This window comes from Lipophrys pholis (assembly GCF_963383615.2).
Source record: "Lipophrys pholis genome assembly, chromosome: 15".
NCBI classification, from domain to species: Eukaryota; Metazoa; Chordata; class Actinopteri; order Blenniiformes; family Blenniidae; genus Lipophrys; species Lipophrys pholis.
Window position 1 is genome coordinate 25,666,894 of NC_137642.1, and position 18,118 is coordinate 25,685,011.

Here is an 18,118-nt window from a genome sequence, read left to right on the forward strand (position 1 = left end):
TAGGTCGGACTTTATCAGGGTCTTCGGCACTTGGACTCTTTTTAACTGAACACAGGAAGTACGATACGAGTGGCGTCCAATGGTTCGCCCAGGGCTTTTTGGCCTTTTTTGTGTGGATTTTCCTTCAACATTTCAAAGACATGCATTGATTCGACCTGTCCACTGTAAACAATGTTTTTCGCAAGTCAAAGCCCAGGTGAAAGACAAGACAAGACTAGAGCTACACTCGGCAGAATGCAGATCTTCGCCAACGCCACATTTTTTGTGGAACCGAGTTAGCATAGCTAGCATGATAGCCGTTAGCTCATATAAATGCTAACTAGGTAGGTCAGGTAGCAACATGTGTGAGACAGTGAGAAGGGAGCGTCTCCATGGCAACAGATGCTGATATCCACCATGAGGTGTCTCTCTCATCCGCTTTGTATGGGACATTTTTTTCACAGTTTTTGGGGATTTATTAGGAAACAGTTAGCCGTAAAGATCCCAAAATCTAATTAATTGGTCCTTGGATGATGACAAGTCATCCCTGAAAAGTTGTTGCAATTTGGGTGAGTAGGTTTTGCGAAAAGTTGGTAAAATACACACATACATGCATACATTCATACATAACAATAAATGATTATATAAGTACGCGCGGACGAAAAACATAACCTTCTCAGCCAACTTTGTTGGTCACAGACGACACAGACGACCAAGTTGGATTGTTATAACGGTGTCTGTCAAAATAAAAGTACCAAATCCCAGGAGAATATGGACTGGGAGTCATGACACCATGGAGGAAAACATTGCTCTTATTGTCCATGTGATGTGCATGCATAGTAGCAGCATTTTGCATTTTGCCCAGTAACTCGGACTTGCAGTTTTCAAAAAGTTTCACCTTGGAAGCCAATTTCAAAAAGTAAAAGTTACATTTTCAGTGACTCCCGAGTTGTTGTGTAAACGGACACCCAAAAAGGCGAGGAAAGTTTATCGTTTCCACTTGAAATCGTTGTGGCCTTAGCCTTTGCAGATTGGCTCTTCACCAAATGAAACTCTCCGTGACTCGAACACAATTCAAAGGTGTAGCATTACCCTCTGTCACAATGCTGTTGTGAACATATTTCATTGTGTAACACTGCCACTTTTCAACATAATTGAGGGAAACAGTTCAGGAGCATAATTTCCACGAGCCGGTGGCTGATTTGCAGATGAAAGGAAAGAGCTCCTTGAATGAAATCCGCTCTGGGGAACTTGACTCATAAAGCGAACATGGAGTAGTTTCCTGTGAAACGAGGCTCACGGCTTGTGACTCTCCCGAGGTCAGAAGTGTACGAATGCAACGCAAATAAATAAACCAGGAAAGCAGTGACTTCATCAAATGTCGCACTCATTCCTTAAAAGAAAAAGACGCAACTAACTGGATCAATTTATACTGTTTCTTAAAAAGTCATTCAAATTGCTGACCGTTCTTTTATAAAACAAATAAATTAAAAAAACACAAAGATTTATTCAGGAGTAATAATGCACTCCTCTAGCTGTAAATTGAAGTTTAGAGAAAAGCGTTGGCTTACACTCAGGCCCCGTTTGAAGGTGAAAAACCTTAATTTTTCTGTTTTCGTTTCATGTTTACACAGCAACGAAAATGATGTCGTTCTCATGTTGGGCCACTAGTGGGTGCTGTTGTTTGTTGTTGTAATGAAACTACACAAACATGCAGCAGAGAACAATACTCAATTAACGTTAAAAAATGGCGAGTACACGGACGATGAAGTTGGATTGTTATTACGACTGTCAACTAATAAACTACCAAGTCCCAGGAGAGCATGGACTGGGAGTCATGACACTCTGGAGGAAACATTGTTCTAATTGTTCGTCTACTGAGCATGTGCAGAACAACTAGTTACTACAGCCATGGTGCATAAGCTCACTGGCAGCGTTTCCGCCATTTCCATGGAGACGGAGCCCAAGCATTGTCAAAGATTTCCAGGTTGGGAGCCGTTTTCCAAACAGTATTATTTTCAGTGGCTCTGAGTACCATTGTCGTGTGAACGGACGGCCAGAACGCAACGAAAGTTTTCTTTTGTCACGTTGCAATCGCATATTCAATGAGCCACATTACATCAATTGTTTGTCCATTAAATAAACTAATTAACAAGCCTGATGAAATTCAATTACAACAAATCCCATCATAAAAGTATTGTCATTACTGCGACACGGGTACAGTCAATCTCCTTCAAACAAACCTGAATGCGCAACAGTCGATCTGTAAGATGGCGCCACAACACAGTTTCCACTCCCTGCAACAAATTCATTGGACTGAACAGACGTGAAGCAGGGAATGGCACAAAAAAAAAAGAAAAAGAAAAAAAAAAAGAGCAAACTGTGCTCGGTCAACCAACAAATACAAAATAAAGTTAAGAGGAGACGCAGGATACTCTCCCACTCCCTCTCTCCAAAAGATACAGCACAATAAATTATGGTTCTACCTCTGTAACTCCTCTGCATTCCCTCCCCGACTCAATCTCGTGCTCGCATAAACACACACACACACACACACACACACACACACACACACACACACAAACACGAGCGGGGCAAAGAGATAGCAGCAGACACTCTTATCTCCAAACATTGGCAGCTCATAATGAGAGTGACTTCCTCTGCAGCCAGTGGTTGAGTGGTGCTGACAGCCTCTCAGCCCTGCATGTCAGCACCGGGGGATTTGAAGCGCCGCGGCGGCTTTGACAGGCGGGCCACGCACTTACAGATGTTTTCACACTCGCAACACACACATGTGCAGACGCCGGCGCTGCCATGCCTCGGCCGCGGGAGGGAGGGAGGACACGACGACGCGTTTGAAGTCTTGACGCGTGGAAAAGACACAACATTGAGCTTTGGTGTATCGGGGCTTATGAGTGGTGAGTGGGTGATACACGGGGAGCCAAATGGGAGAGGACGGAGCTTAAGGAGGGAGTTTAAGCCAAGCAGACATCAATACGCGACGGCGGGGGAATGAATTCATTACGAGGCAGGGAACGCGGTTTTCGATTGCTGCCCAAAGTGCTCGTAGAAAATCTGGATCATGCACAGGTTGGAGATAAACCGCGGCAACTCTTCGGCTGGATTTCAACAACTCCTCCTGGTGCCCTTGACATCCGAGGACACGGAGGCCGAGTTTAGAAGTTTGCTTCGTCTTTAATTCCGTGCGGCTGCTCTGTAATTGCTTCAAAAAAAACAAACTGTCGTGTTTACTTCGAAGTTGCGAAGTCCAAAGAGTTTAAGATAAGTGCCGCCGTCCTAAATGCTGTATTATCGCTTCAGTTCCTGACGAACAACTGTAAAAGGTCAGTGTGTAGGGGTGGGGCGGGAAGCGATAGCTCTATAAACTCATCTTTATTCATTGCTTGCGCCTCCTGGAATCCGGGATGTTCTTATCCGTTTTCAAACCCCGACGCCCCGTCATTGAGCCACGGCGCCGGTGTTTACCTGAAGTCACAATGACGGAGTCAGATCTCTATCAGAAGGAATACAATCACTCCTGAGGATTCACAAACACAGGCTGGGATTTATATGGAAATTCACAGCTCCACAAATTCACCCAAGAAATCACTTTCTGAGATGTACGCAGGTGTGATTGCCTGAAGAAGACATCTGACTGGCTTCACATTGAAAATAATTCATCTGGGGATTGAATCATGAGGTTGTGTCGTATTTAGAACTCCCGTCTCACAGGAAGAAACCCCGGGCTCGGGGGAGTTTGTGTACATTTCTCTGGGTTTGTTGCGACAAAACGTTTGCTTGAGAGTCATTTGCTGAATCGGCTGCAGGTGATTTCAAGTGAAAACAGAAAACTTTTGTTGCGTTTTGGGAGTCTGTGTACACGGCAATGACGCTAGGTGTCACTGAAAATTAAACTTTTTGAAAACGGCTCCCAAGGAGGAACGTTTTTGAAAATGGTTTGACTGTCTCTATGGAAACGGGGAGAGAGAAACGCAACTTTTTGGAAACGTTCTTGCTCTGTCTCTGTGTAGACAGAGTTGTCGCTGCTACTGCTCTTTTGCACCACCGTCATAGTAACTAGTTCTTCTGCACATGCTCAGTAGCTGGACAATCAAAACAATGTGTCATGACTCCCAGTCCATATTCTCCTGGGATCTGGTAGTTTTATAGTTGACAGTCACCGCAACAGCAATCCAACTTCATCATATGTCCATACGTATGTCCGTGTACTCGCCATTAATGTTTATAGCGTTTTGTTCCCTGCCGACATATGTGTGTGGTTTTCTTACAAAAACAGCAGTGCCAACTAGTGGCCTGGCATGCTAACTGCATCGTTTTCAGCGTTTCTGCCGTTTCCGTGTAATCGGACATCGTTTTCAAAATGTTGCAGTGTTAAAGCAAAACATTTCTGGAACGAAAAAGTAAAAATGATGTGTTTTTACTTGATATTTTGTCATATAAATGGAGATTGAATGTGTGTGACTGTCTCAATGCAAACTGAACCATATAAACTGCTGGATGGCTGGATGGCTGGATGGATGGATGGATGGATGGATGGATGGATGGATGGATGGATGGATGGATGGATGGCTGGCTGGATGGATGGCTGGATGGATGGATGGATGGATGGAGTACAGAGAATGCCCCAATAATGAAAAAAATAATAATTACCTATGGATCCACTTTTGTTGGGATTGTTTGTGTGCCTTTCTTCACAGCCATTACTTTCTAGAGCTCGCTCCCCTTTTGAAGTATTTTGGTCATGCTGCTCCTTCATGCCACTCCCCTACATGTTTTTAATGTCTCCCTTCTCCAACACGCGAATCCACTGAACGTGTCGCCACAAAGCTCTGCAGAAAGCGTGATAATGAGCCGCCCATGACAATGAGGAGTATTAGAGCAGGAGAAACGTTGGAAACACGCCTGATCGTGGCATTTAGTCAACACCTCTGCACGATGGGAAAGTCCTCAGGGGGAAAAACTGCTGCAGTCGTCACTTTTCTCAAGATTGCACTCGTGTTCTGTTTTGGCTGCCGTCTGCTTTTTGTTGTTTGGCGTCTGTTTCATGTTCCGATTTTTAACCATTCTGCCTCCTTAATAAATGCTGATTTATTTAAAACAATACCTTGCCGGCATCAACACAGAGGTTTACTTCTGATATTTTGACTTGATGATGTAGGAGATGCGACAACAGAAAGAAAGTGTTTTCTTTCATGAGGGGGCTTGAAGGGCACCTGGAACAGCGAGAAGTTCATGAATATCGTAATACAAAACTACCCAGGCCGCACATTCGTCTGTTTCTTTGATTTTTTCGAGCACCTTGGGGCCAAATGGCGTGGCAGTAATTTGGAGTCCACTTGAATTTCAGAATAACGCTCTCCGTTTCTGCGCCGCACCTTCCTGCATGGATCACCGAGTCGTACGCGACCGGTCAAGAAAAAGGCAGGCGTTTCATCTAACCCTCTGAGTGTGTACTAACTCCCGCCGTGTGATGGAAAATTATTGTTTTTCCGCCCGCTGCGATGTCTGCCTTTCTGTTTACCGATTTACAAAGCTGGAGTCTCACCAGGTCTCCAAGAAAGGTTAGACATGTGCAGGTATTATACGCTGAATACATGAACATATGTGTGCTTTTTGTAAAGCTTAAGTCATACACCGATAGAAAACAGGCAACAGAGGAACTTAAGGAGACATTATGAACAGAACAGAAATACAGAGGAAGAAAAGGGTGAGTGGATTGAACAAGGGGGATATCTAAATGAGGAAGGAAATCAGCGGCTTTAATTTAAAAAAAATAAAAAATCATGAAGGGGCGGAAAATGATGAACATGACTTTCTAACCACACAAACTTTGATGCTTGCAGATGGCATCAAAAACAATACACCCGTGTAGAACCTGTTGCATAAGGTTGCATTCACACGGCAACGTATTCAAGTGAAAATGACAATTTTTTTAGTTGCGTTTGATACTTGATTATATAATAAGCAAGCCTGTTTTTCACCCCCTATTTTAGCAATATAAACCAGTAGGATGACCGACTGTATGTATCAATAATTGATATGACAGGTCTCGCCACATCATTATTATTACTGTTATTGTCATTTATACATTATATCTGCACACTTTTCTCCTCCTCCCTTGTTTATGTCACATTTTCCTCCGCTAAAGTGAAAAAAACAACAACACCATTGATAACCTACAACGATCTCAAACCAATACATTTGTGACAGTGCCCACATGGCTTCGGAAAAACAACACTGCTAGTTTCACCAAATAGATGTGAGATGAACTATTGCACGCAGCAGCTCCACTCGAACAGCGGTTGCTCATTTTTTCGGTGCGGAGCATCGCGTGGCTCACTCCTGCCTGTGACTCACTCAGCTCCCACAGGGTGAACGCACTGTGCCTCAGGTAAGGATCTGAAAATAATTAGCTGAATTAACCTGCCGGCGCTGCTGCGCCTCATCTGCACGTGTGCACATATTATACCGAGAATGTGTATTTTGGATTAAAACTGTGTATGATCACGGACTTGTCACTATAGCAATTGAATCACCAGTTGATATAACAAGCATGCTTTTGGATTGTGGGAAAAGGGAAATTATCAGGAATAGACCCACTGAAAAAAAATTATTTTAATCACTGTAACTGTTAACAACGCCCCAAAAAAGCCACTTCTAAGAAAATGGAAAACTTTTTAGGTGTTCGGAGACACTGAAAATGCAACTTTTTGAAAACACTCTGACTTCTTCTCCGTGGAAATGGGAGAAAACACAATTTAAAGGGTTGATAAGTCTTTACTGAAAGTGGATTTACTTTGGCTTGTTTCTGTAGCTAAGATAACAAACTACACCAGGGGTGTCACATATTTTAGTTGAGGGGTCACATGCATCACAAGTTAATCTCTCGTGGGCCTGACGAAAAAAATATAGCTATACTAGATTCTGTCTCAGCTTTGGTCTTTGTTTTAAACCAAAAAATATCTATATTTTCTTTGAAATTTTTACAATTTGCTTGGTGGTTTGGCCGGATTGGAGCGTCTTGTGAGTTGGTTTTGGCCCCGGAGCCTCATGTGTGACACCCTCGCGCTACACCTTGTTGTGATGAAATGAAAGTGACGTGCGTGGTGACAGAGAACAGGTGGCCGTGAGGCGCTGCAGTGCGTGATACAGTGCATCTGTACGCTGTATGTATGGGTGTCGCTGGAGATTAGTGGCTTCTCTCAGGGATGCGGGGTCGATTATGGATTTACAGGATCACCGCGGCCACCTATTGTTCCCCTAGCCTTGGATCGCAGAGCCATAACGCCTCACTGTAGCCAACATAAAACATGCTTAGTGAGTCTCCAGGAATAGGAGGCACAACACAAATCATTGACCTGAATCTGAGAGCTAAAATTAAGCTGCTTTACTCACAAAGTTTAACGATTATCTTTTGGGGACCATTTCTTTGTTTGTTTTATTTTATTTCTAACATAAAAAATAAAACATAGATCATGAGAGCAATGAATACAATGAAAATGAAAACTTAACGTGTTGGAAAAAGACTAGGAAGAAGCGTAAGCTTATTAAATCTGTCCCCTTCACCAATACCACTTTTTTAAAGCAGTACAAGTACTCATCTTTAGCTGCTTGCCAATACTGAGTACCAACACGAGTACTTATCAAACGCCATAAAGCCTAATTTATACTCTATACACAAACCGTAAGCAAAGGCCAACAGCATCACAGCATCTATCTACATACTGCAGTTTGTAGACCGAGGAACCGAGCTCGCTGTTAATCAGTCACACTTTGATCATGTTTAGCAAGTAGCATCGCTGATGTGTGAATCTCGAAACTCTTTAGCATGTAGCACCGCTGATGTGTGAATCTCAAAACTCTTTAACATGTAGCATCGCTAATGTGTGAACCTCGAAACTCTTTAGCATGTAGCATCACTAATGTGTGAACCTCAAAACTCTTTAGCATGTAGCATCACTAATGTGTGAACCTCAAAACTCTTTAGCATGTAGCATCGCTAATGTGTGAACCTCGAAACTCTTTAGCATGTAGCGTCGCTAATGTGTGAACCTCGAAACTCTTTAGCATGTAGCGTCGCTAATGTGTGAACCTCGAAACTCTTTAGCATGTAGCGTCGCTAATGTGTGAACCTCGAAACTCTTTAGCATGTAGCGACGCTAATGTGTGAACCTCGAAACTCTTTAGCATGTAGCAGTTAAACTAGTGAGCGAAATCGGGTTTCTCTATCTGCTGACGCGTGACGTCACGTAATACTCGCCAGGTTGTATCTTGGATCTTTTTCCAAGTAGGAGTATCAGACCCGATGCTGGTATCGGTGCGTCGCTAATTGTCACGAAACAAACGCTTCAGTGTGATGATATTGGTGACATCGCTTGTTCGGTAGAAATGTGTGGCTGAAGCAAGAGACAATTCAGAAACACAAAGAGAAATACAATCACCTTTAGTGCTTCGCTGCACTCGGACTTAAAGTTCTTTGCAAACTAAAACCTAAAACTTCCATGAAGTATAAGTGAGAATCCCCAAAGAGGACTTTTCATAAAAGTTTTTTTTTTTTCTTTCTTTTTTTCCTTAAGTATGCATGTTTTCTGGAAGTTTTGTGGATCTGGAGTCAGTTCCGCTGCAGTGTGGACCTCGAACCTACGTGCACATCTTCACCATCAAAAAAACAAGCTCTAATCATCTCTGCCTCCATCCTTCTTCTGTCATCTCGCCCTTTAATTTCCTCCCGAAAAGCCAAAGAGGCAGAGCAATCTGGTCCTTTCTGTTTCTGTGCTCTCTTGTCCTCTCAGCCTCATCCTCCTCTTCACAGATTAACCCCTGGCTCCAGCTCCTCTCCCTCCTCCCTGCATCGCTCTCTCCCGCTCTGTGATCCTCCTCTAATGGTCAGACACAAACCCTCCTTACCAGATTTATCCTCCTCTGCGCCGTCCTCCCGCTCTGTCTTTTCCGCACTCATCACCATTACGCTGAGAGAACAGCGGTTTAATGACGGACCCCGGACTCATCCGGCATCGGCCAAAGATAAAGACACTCAGAGCTGTCAATGACCATAAAGAGGCATCTGCAAAGAAACTATTTGATTAGTTCGGTAGTTTCTAACCGATGGGTCAGGAAAAGCGGTGATTCAGTCATTATGTTGCATGAACTCCTTCTGAATTGCTTAATATACTTTGTTAAAACTGAGTACTTTTCTGTCTTACTGGTCTCTGGGTCTAAAGAGTCTTGTATCATGTGTGTCTAATAACTATTCAGGCGATGTGCGTTCCTACAGTTAACACAAAGACAGACAGGGTGCCCTTGCACCCAGATTGCTGCAACCCTGGTAGAGAATGATCAAGCAGGAACCAACACAGTCCAGCACTCCCCAGCAGCCAGCACTGACTTAATTTAAGGGCTTTGAATAGATGTCTGGCATAGCAGTGCCACAAACATTGCCATACACGTAGTTCCCTGTGTTAGCAATTTTTAAGCTTCGCTGCTTCGATTCAAACTTTATTTACTATCAGAATTAGTCCACGACTACTAGTACCCGACTAAGTCAACTAATATTTTCATTATTCGTCCAAACCCCAGTTTAAGGCAGACACTGGCATCACAAAGCCATACGTGTCCCTCTGCCTCTGCTTGACCGGCCCTCGGGGACGGGAAATCCTCAAACAAATGAAAATTACTGTCATTATTGGCTCAGCGTGGAGCCCGAGAGTTTCCAGGAAGTGTCGTTTTTTTTGGCCAGTTTACATGATGACGGAGCCCGAACGTTTTCGAAAAAGTTCCATTTTGGTTTTAAAAAAAGGAGCGTTTTCCGTGGCTCCGAGCTCCGGCGCCCAAAATGCGACAAAAGCTTTGCGTCTTCACTTGAAATCGTTCCCATGTGAACGGGCCATTAGACAGGCTTCTTACAAAGTTGTTCTGGGGAAGAAGAAGAAAAAACACCAACGTCTTACACTTGAGGAGGAAAAAAAATCTAAGTCATCCATCACTGCAAAGAGGCATTTGGACACCGAGTATGGAGAGGCTGCCACCACTACAGGAAAGTCACCATAAATCTATCTGGAACCCACAACTCTGACTGTCAGGAAGTGGCACCTGCCTTGCTTTGTGAACTATGATGCTGCAGAGCACAGAGTTCAGCTCCGTCCCTGCTTGGCCTGGCTAAAGCATTAACAGAAGAAGAGAATGCCATGCTATAGGTTACCCCTCTTTCAAGGTACACCTCTGTTTCTATGTCGAGTCAATGGAGAACAAACAAACAAACAAACAAAAAAAAACGGGCTCGGTCAGGAAGTCTGTACCTAGTCCAAGAGCTTGTTTTTCTGTTTCTCACCACCCACATTATGATCTCACCGTTCCTGCAAATCAGCTCATTGTGAGATAAGAACGACAGAGGAAACGTAAACAAAAAATAAATAAAATCTTTATCAAAAGGGGTCAAAATATCTGCCTCATTCTCTGGAGACGTGGAGGCAGAGTCTGCCCGTTTGATTTGACACAGCTCTCATCACCTGCAGTGCAATAATGAAAATGTAAGCCGCTGCGTGAGCGCGCCTCATACATGCGTCAGATTCCCTTCTTTTTGTTCTTAATACCCACAACAATCTCAGCTGTGTGACCATGCAGTACCTTGATGAGGCTGTGAAGAAGGATATAACATCGCCATCTAGAGGCGGGACTCAGCAACCCCCCCCCCCCCACACACACACACACACACAAGCACTCTGGAGGAGAAAGTGCTGGTCATGCTCTCCTGCGTTACTTGAAGCCTCTCAACAAGTGGATTCACACAGCTAAAAAAGACAAAGACCCCCAGCCCCCCCCCCCCACGCCCCACCCACCCACCCACCCACACACACACACACACACACACACACACACACACACACACACACACACATACACACACAAACACACACCCTTTTCTTCACTGCTTGATGAGACTCAGAACTATAGCTCCCCATGCAAGGTCACTTCCAGCCGGCGTGCAGTGGAACCGAGGGTGAGAACAGGGGAGAGACAGAGACAGATTGTGGAGAGGAGGGAATACTTGACACACAGATAACCTTCGGATACGGCATGCACAGCTTGGAGCTCGACCGCGCCTCAACCGAGACAGGTGACCAGTGAAACAATTAAGAACAAAAAAAAAAAACAGTTGAGAAAGTGGAGAGATTTCTTCTTACCGATGATGGGAGCCAGACGGAAGATGTCCGACAGACGGCTGTTCACCGGCTCGTAGGGAGAATCCTCCACGAAATCGTTCCCTGCCACGAGAGGACAAAACCACATATTAGATGCAAACAAATAGATCTGTTTTTAACCCCCCATTCCCCCCCCCCCCCCCTCCCGTTTTGTTTATCGTCCTTCTCCCCGCGCACACTGGCCTGCATGTGACACGGGTTATTCGGGTCAGTCGATATCCACGCTGGCACAAAGCCACACGCTTGATTAGGTAGGTTGGTCAGCTGTGTTGTGCAACTGGAAGTCAACTAACTGGATGCAGTTTCGAGACCAACCCCCCCACCCCCCCCCCCCCTCCCGCTATGATCAACACTTGAAGATGTCACAGCCGAGTGCTGAGGGGCTTCACGCTCCATTACCCTCAAGGAAAGTGATTTAGGAGGTCAAAAAGTGTCCCCGCTCTGTAGGATCATGGCTGTGAACCAAGTCGGCGGTTTGGATTTGGATGGGAAAAAAAAAAAATGGAGCGATTGTGCTTGATCAGCACTGGCTGCGTGCTACATTTTAGACTTTCTGTGTTTGTGGTGGCAGGGAGGGAGAAAAAGGAGGGTCACAGAGGGAAAGAGGGCAACGGCCTGATGGTGCCCCGCCTTCCCCTCCTCTGAGCAGGGGGAGGAGCTCGAGCAAGCAATCCCCCCCACCCCATTAAAACCTATGGGGGATGTCCATTTCACATTAACTGTAGCTGCGGGGTGTTCTCTAAATGTCGCCGTCTAGCCCAAACAAAAACTCCCAGGGGCCTTTGAGACGGCGTGTGGCAACCCGAGGAAACACTCTGGAGTACAGAGCTATTGTTTGACGCTCTAGTGCAGGGGCAGGGGCTGTGCAACCCAATTTCATCTTGAGTGGGCCAGATCAGGAAAATAGTGCCATAAAAACCTTCAAATCTAAATTCTGAAGATTTTCTTTGTTGTGGCGCGGAGTATACCTTATGAAAATGTTTATATTTTTTTTTAATCTGATGAAATACTTCCAAAAATGTCAACATAACTGCAACATTAATGATGCAAAATACAGTGAAATGTCAAAAAAAAAAGGTAGCTGTTAAATTTTGTGGCGTTTTTGCGTCAATGTTTTCCCAAAAAAAAAAAAAAACACTGACAGCGTCGCTTTGAGGCTGTCTTTAATGGCCGCATCACAGGCCTCTTAGCATGGGTTTCAATGTTTTGTTGTGACGGCTACTTTTAAAGGTTCCATATTATGCAAAAATTCACTTTATAATAATTTTCTAACCGCAATATGTGTCCTCATAGCCTGGGTATGGTGTCCCAGGAGTGAAGAAAGTCTGTCATTTCTCTCACTTGCTGGTTCCACATTGTAGTGAACGTGTGCTCAAACAGGAGAATCTGAGATTTTCCCTTCATGATGTCATGAGGGAAATAACCATTCCCTCTGGTAATGGATACTCACTTTGACTGACACAGGTACATGAGCTCTGCCTTCTAAAACTATGAGTGTGTGCCATAGTTTTCTCCTTGCAAATGCTTCCGGAAAACAGCATGGAGTAGGCCTCTACAGACACATCTCATTAGCATTTAAAGGTACAGACACAGAAACAGCCTGTTCTCGGTAGAGCTCACTGGAGGGTCTTTTAGACTGGCTGAAATTCAGGACTAAGGCTGGATTTGGTTGCAATACACCTTGAATACAATTGTGTTGAACCTTTGACAAATATGTACAATTGTTTAAAAACTTTATCATATGGGACCTTTAAAAAAAGCCCCCCAAGAAATCTTTACTTTCTTTCAGCGCTTGTAGGCTGGTTTTGGCCTGCAGGCCTTATCTTTGTATATATATAACAGCAAAACCAAATATATGGGCAGTTTTGACAGAGGACTTCACAATAAGATCAATAAAACTCCACTGCCAACCTTGAAGCGTCTGATAGATGCCCCAGTAAATGCGCAGGCAGTTCTTCTCCTTCTTCATGCCCCGCTTGCAGCGGCAGTTGTACAGCGGACTCTGCTTGAGCGCGTCAATGGCGCTCCGGCACTCGTCCCTCGCCTCCAGGCCGTCCACCATGCTGAAGTTGCTCTCCTTGCCGCCGGCCACGCACTGCCTCATGGTGCGGTACTTGGTGCTGCACGTCTGCTCCTTCAGACACTGCTCGCTGGCCCGCACGCAGTCCAGCCGCGCGGCCCCGGCGCGAGCGCTCTCCTCCGCGCGCGACAACACATCTGGAAAGTCGGGCACGGCCGTCAAAAACTTTTTTCCCTTGCTTCTTTTCAGTAAACATTTAAAAAGTACTCTGCAAAAGCCTGTCATAGGGATGTGCGTAAAGCGATTTTTGGGAGGGAAGCGATCACCGATTGCTCAAATAATTGCGCCGTTGTTTGCGCGCAGATCCGTGGATCGCGCTGCAGAACTTAGCCCTGCGCTAATTGAGGATACATTATTTGCACAGCACATCATCCAAAACCTCCATATTGCTACGCTTCTTATGCTTCCAAAGCTACAAAAAAAATATGGAATAATGCGCAATAGCGGATCCGGTGGTAAACCACTAATTAAATACACTTGCTTACTCAACACATGCAGATAACGGTTGAGCCAAAGGTACTTTTTAACGCTCATTGTTGTTAAAAAAGAAAAAGCTAATAATTTACTTTTGGAGCACTTTGGACTGCGCACGGTTGAATCCGACTCCGGGTGTGCAGCGCTGCCTCCAACCAGCCTCTCCCGTCGTCTTATTACTAAATATAACTCTTTATAGCCTATCTAAAACATCGCATGCACATGTGAATTAAGCAGGTTTTGAAGACGCAGCTGATCGCCTTAAGCGAGTTAAACTTACCAAAAAGAGGCAGAAGAACATAGAATCCTGCGAGGATCATCGTTTTCCTCTGCATGTGGAAAACGCAAAACTTGGGATTTTGTAGCGTACTGAAGGCGACTTAATGATAGTTTATTTCCCAGGGTACTTCCACTGTGTTAAAATCCATTGACGCCGTGCAGCAGTGCGGATCCAGCTCGAATCCAGCGAGAAATAGCAAACCCCTTCCAACAAAACAAAACAAAAAAGAAAAGAAAAAAAGTGCCGAATCCCGAATCTTTGTCTGTCCAGACTCTCATGTAATAAAAAAAAAAAATTCAAGTGTTTCTTTGTTTGTCCCCCTTTCCCGTGCGGGTGGTCTTCTCGCCGCAGACAGAAAGGTGGGGAGCTGAAAGGCAGCGGTGGAAGCGAGTGTCCTCCAACTCCAGCCAGTGGGATGATGCTTTGCGTCTGTGCGTCTGAGCGCGCGCAGCCAACTGGAAGTCCCACTGCTTGTCTGGCGCATTCAGCAGGAGAGGAGAGTGCCAGCCAGCTTTCCTCCCCAACCCCCCACGCCTCACCACCACCACCTACTCCCCCTTACTCACCCCTGAAGTACTGTAATCTTATCATAAATTCACAATGATAGACCTTCCCCATCACCGCAAGCTCACCGCATTTTAATGGCGATATTACGCAGGAAGTCCGAGTCAAATAATCAGCAATAAACCCACTTCAATCAGCAGTTTCTTTATGATTTTTTTTCATAAACTTTTCAGCTCAAGCACTTGCAACATAAAATAATGTGTGTGTTTGTGTGTGGGGGGGGGGGGTATTTTAGCCCTTAAATCTGACACCAGCTCCTGCAAACCGCCTGCTGTGTGAACGGAGGGGTTCAGGGGCAAAGAGCACGACATCGGTGCGTGAGTGTGACCTGATTAATATAGCACCAAAGCAGCGTGGAGAAAGCGTCCGTGGCCAGCTTGCTGACACTTTTTCGTGCGCATTTCGGCTGCGCAATCCCCTGCAAACTGCACGGTGCCCTCCCTCCCCCCCACCACCACCACCACCACCACCACCACCACCAAATGTGTGTGTTTGTGTGTGGCTCCTCCCAGTTTGACTTAATTCCATTTGCAAGTGGCTGTGAGGACTGTTCATATTCAGTCATGATGCATGTCTGGAGGTATGAAGCGCTGCATCTCCTCGCATTGTGGGGGGGGGGGGCTCTCTCAACCCAGCAGACGCACAGTAGAGTGGACACTGTGGGAGTGTCGCCATCTGTTGGTCATGCTGAGGTAAAGGTCACTGGTCGATCCACTCAACGGGTCTTTCTGCAACGTTTTCACCCCCAAATAATCAACCGTCAAACTGAACAAACACGGCTTATCCGGCAATTGCTAAACGTTTAGTTTATGTCACACGCGTGAAATAAACAACAAACCACTGACATTCTCCTCCTATTTTATTTAACATGAGTCATTTTAAGCTATAAAAGATATTTTGTGAATGAGTGTTTCTTGTGGGAATACATTTCAAAATGTAAATTTCTTTAGAAGAGCCACAGATACAGAACTTGGGTTTTAAAGTGTGCTGCGTTATCCCTAAAATAAAATGAAAATCTACCTCCTACATAAACCAAGTTAGAGACGAAGGGAAAGCCATGTGGTGCAGTAGTGGTTCCATTCCAACTTTCTTAAAACGCATCTCTTGATTGGATCATTGAGTTATTGTGGACATGAACCCTAGAATACACAGATCTAACTTGCAAAAGACACAATTACACAGTATGTGAGGCTAATGCTGCATTAATAATTCTTAAATTTTTTTTTAATAAATCCCACATATACTTGTGGAAACAACCTCAAGCCCATTTCTATCTCTTTTTCATTTAATGCCCTCACTCTTTCTACAACAAACATTTCTTGTGAAAACACAAGTTTTTGCGTTTTCGTTTCAGAGAAGTTTTGTGTTCAGGCCCTGAGTTCAAGTCAAGTCAAGACCTTCATTTGTCACAAGCATAATTATACATGTTATAACATGCTGGGAAATGTATTTAGAACCTGTTCCAGGCCGAAACACCCAATAAATAAATAAACATATGTATGTCATAAATAAGCAAAATAAATTATTCAAATGAAAATTTGTTGACAAGGCGAAAGTAGACAGTCTATTGTTCCATGTTCAGCAGGTGGACAGCCTGATGGAGGACGCTCCGCCCCATCCTCTCTGTGTTTGGAGCGGTAACGCCGCCCTGCTGGCAGCAGAGAGAACAGTCTGTGGCATGGGTGGGTGTCAGGCTCAATCAGAATCCTCCTGGACTTTAAGCTGAATTATTTATTGTAAATGTTGTACTGCTGATTCGTTTTTGTAATGAAACCACACACACGTGTACGGAGAACAACGCGCTGGAAACAATAACAATGGGAGTTCACTGACATTCGTATTCGCGCCTGCCTGCGATTATACTCCCAAATCTCAGGAGAATATGGACTGGGAGTCATGACACTGGAGGAAAACATTGTTCTTATTGTTCATCTAGCCTTACATGTGCAGAACTATTTACTGTGGCCATACGTACATTTCCGAAAACTTGCATTTTCCACCATTTACTTGGAGACAGAGTCAGACCGTTTTCAAAAAGTTGCGTTTTCAGTTGTTCCGAGCACCGTTGTCGTGTAAACAGACATCCAAAATGCAACACAAGTTTTGAATTTTCATTTGAACCTTAAGCCTTGGCTTTAAACCTGCGTCTTTGCTGCCTCCGCTCCATCCATCTTCAGTGTTTCACCATCTTCCTTCGCATTCACACACAAACTCTGTATTACCGCTGCTGCTCACCTTCATTCTTCTCAGCCTGCTCTCTACTCTCACTACGGGTCACTATGTAATCCGCATACATCACAGCCCATATCCCAACTCCATCCGTGAGCCTGTCCATCACCACTGCAAATAAAAAAGGGCTCAGTGCTGATCCTCGGTACAATCACATCCTCTACGGGGTCGACGGCACACAACTTCACTGTCGGCAGACTTCCCTCATACGTGTCATGTACCGCGCTGACATACTTCTTCCTCATGTGATGCCATACCTCCTCTGCAGTGCAGCTCTTTTTGAAAGCATCGTCTACTATATTTCTCAAACTATCTAAAAACACAGGCTGACTGGTAATACTTTCCAGTAGTTAACAATGCAAACTGTTGAAATATTTGACACGTCTGGCTGATGCTTTTAGAAAAAAAAAAAGAAAAGCACTGACTGTTACAGGTTGACTGTTTGTTTGACTTTATTTAGATCAGGGGTGTCGAAACACATTTTTGTTCGGGGGCCACAAATATCTTAATTTCATCTTGAGTGGGTCGGACTGGTGAAATGGGGCCACAAATAACCTTTAAATTTAAACGTTAAAGTTGGTCTCTGTTGTGGCGCAGAGTATACGTGATGAAAACTGCCATGCTTTCAAAAGAAGCAAACAGTTTCTATTGAACATTACTACAATCTCAACACAAATTCAATTTTGATGACGCAAAATACAGTAAAATAACCTAGAAACTTCTCCTCTAACTGTTGCATTATGCATGTTTTTACAAACTCCCCTTTACAGCACGACTTTGAGACTGGTTACACAGCAATGAGGTGGCGGCTAGTTTTCATGGAAGCATCACTGATATCTCAGCTCCGGTGTGGGAGTTGTGTTGTGTCCTCTACAGTTAAGAAATTTGGTTTAACAAAAATCTGTCTTTTCTTTAAGATTTCTTTACCTTTTACGTGATGGTTTAGCGGGCTGCATTGAAGCCTCTTGTGGGTCGGCTTCGGCCCATGGGCCTTATGTTTGGCACCCCTTATTTAGATGATGGTTATAACAAGGGGAACGGAGCATCATGCCATTGGTAGCGCTTCCTATGGTCCATTGATTGCCTATATTGTCTATTCAGAGCTAATCCACTTGGCTAAATACATGGGACCAGACTATGTCAATGAGCCTCTCTCTGCATTAAAGACTGGGCTGAATCAATCATGGATGCTGGCGCCCCCCTCTTGTAAATCAACTCCTGGACATGCACACATGCATGCAAATGGAGGAGGAAGAGGAAGCGGAGGGAGAGCAGGTTCATTCTGAGATGGGA

The 18,118-nt window shown here is 44.6% G+C and overlaps 1 protein-coding gene across 2 annotated transcripts in view; it reads right to left on the minus strand.

Annotated features, from left to right (window-relative positions):
• The window catches only part of gfra1a (gdnf family receptor alpha 1a), a 110,440-nt gene extending 95,931 nt beyond the window's left edge, over positions 1-14,509 (minus strand). For both annotated transcript variants that reach the window (XM_080482077.1, XM_080482076.1), the window contains exons 1-3: positions 14,033-14,509; positions 13,110-13,415; positions 11,181-11,261 (exon numbers count right to left, since the gene is read on the minus strand). In XM_080482077.1, coding sequence (XP_080338203.1) covers positions 11,181-11,261; positions 13,110-13,415; positions 14,033-14,087 — 442 coding nt within the window. In that variant the 5' untranslated portion in view covers positions 14,088-14,509. The remainder of the gene's footprint in view (positions 1-11,180; positions 11,262-13,109; positions 13,416-14,032) is intronic.
• Between the last annotated feature and the right edge of the window lie 3,609 nt (positions 14,510-18,118).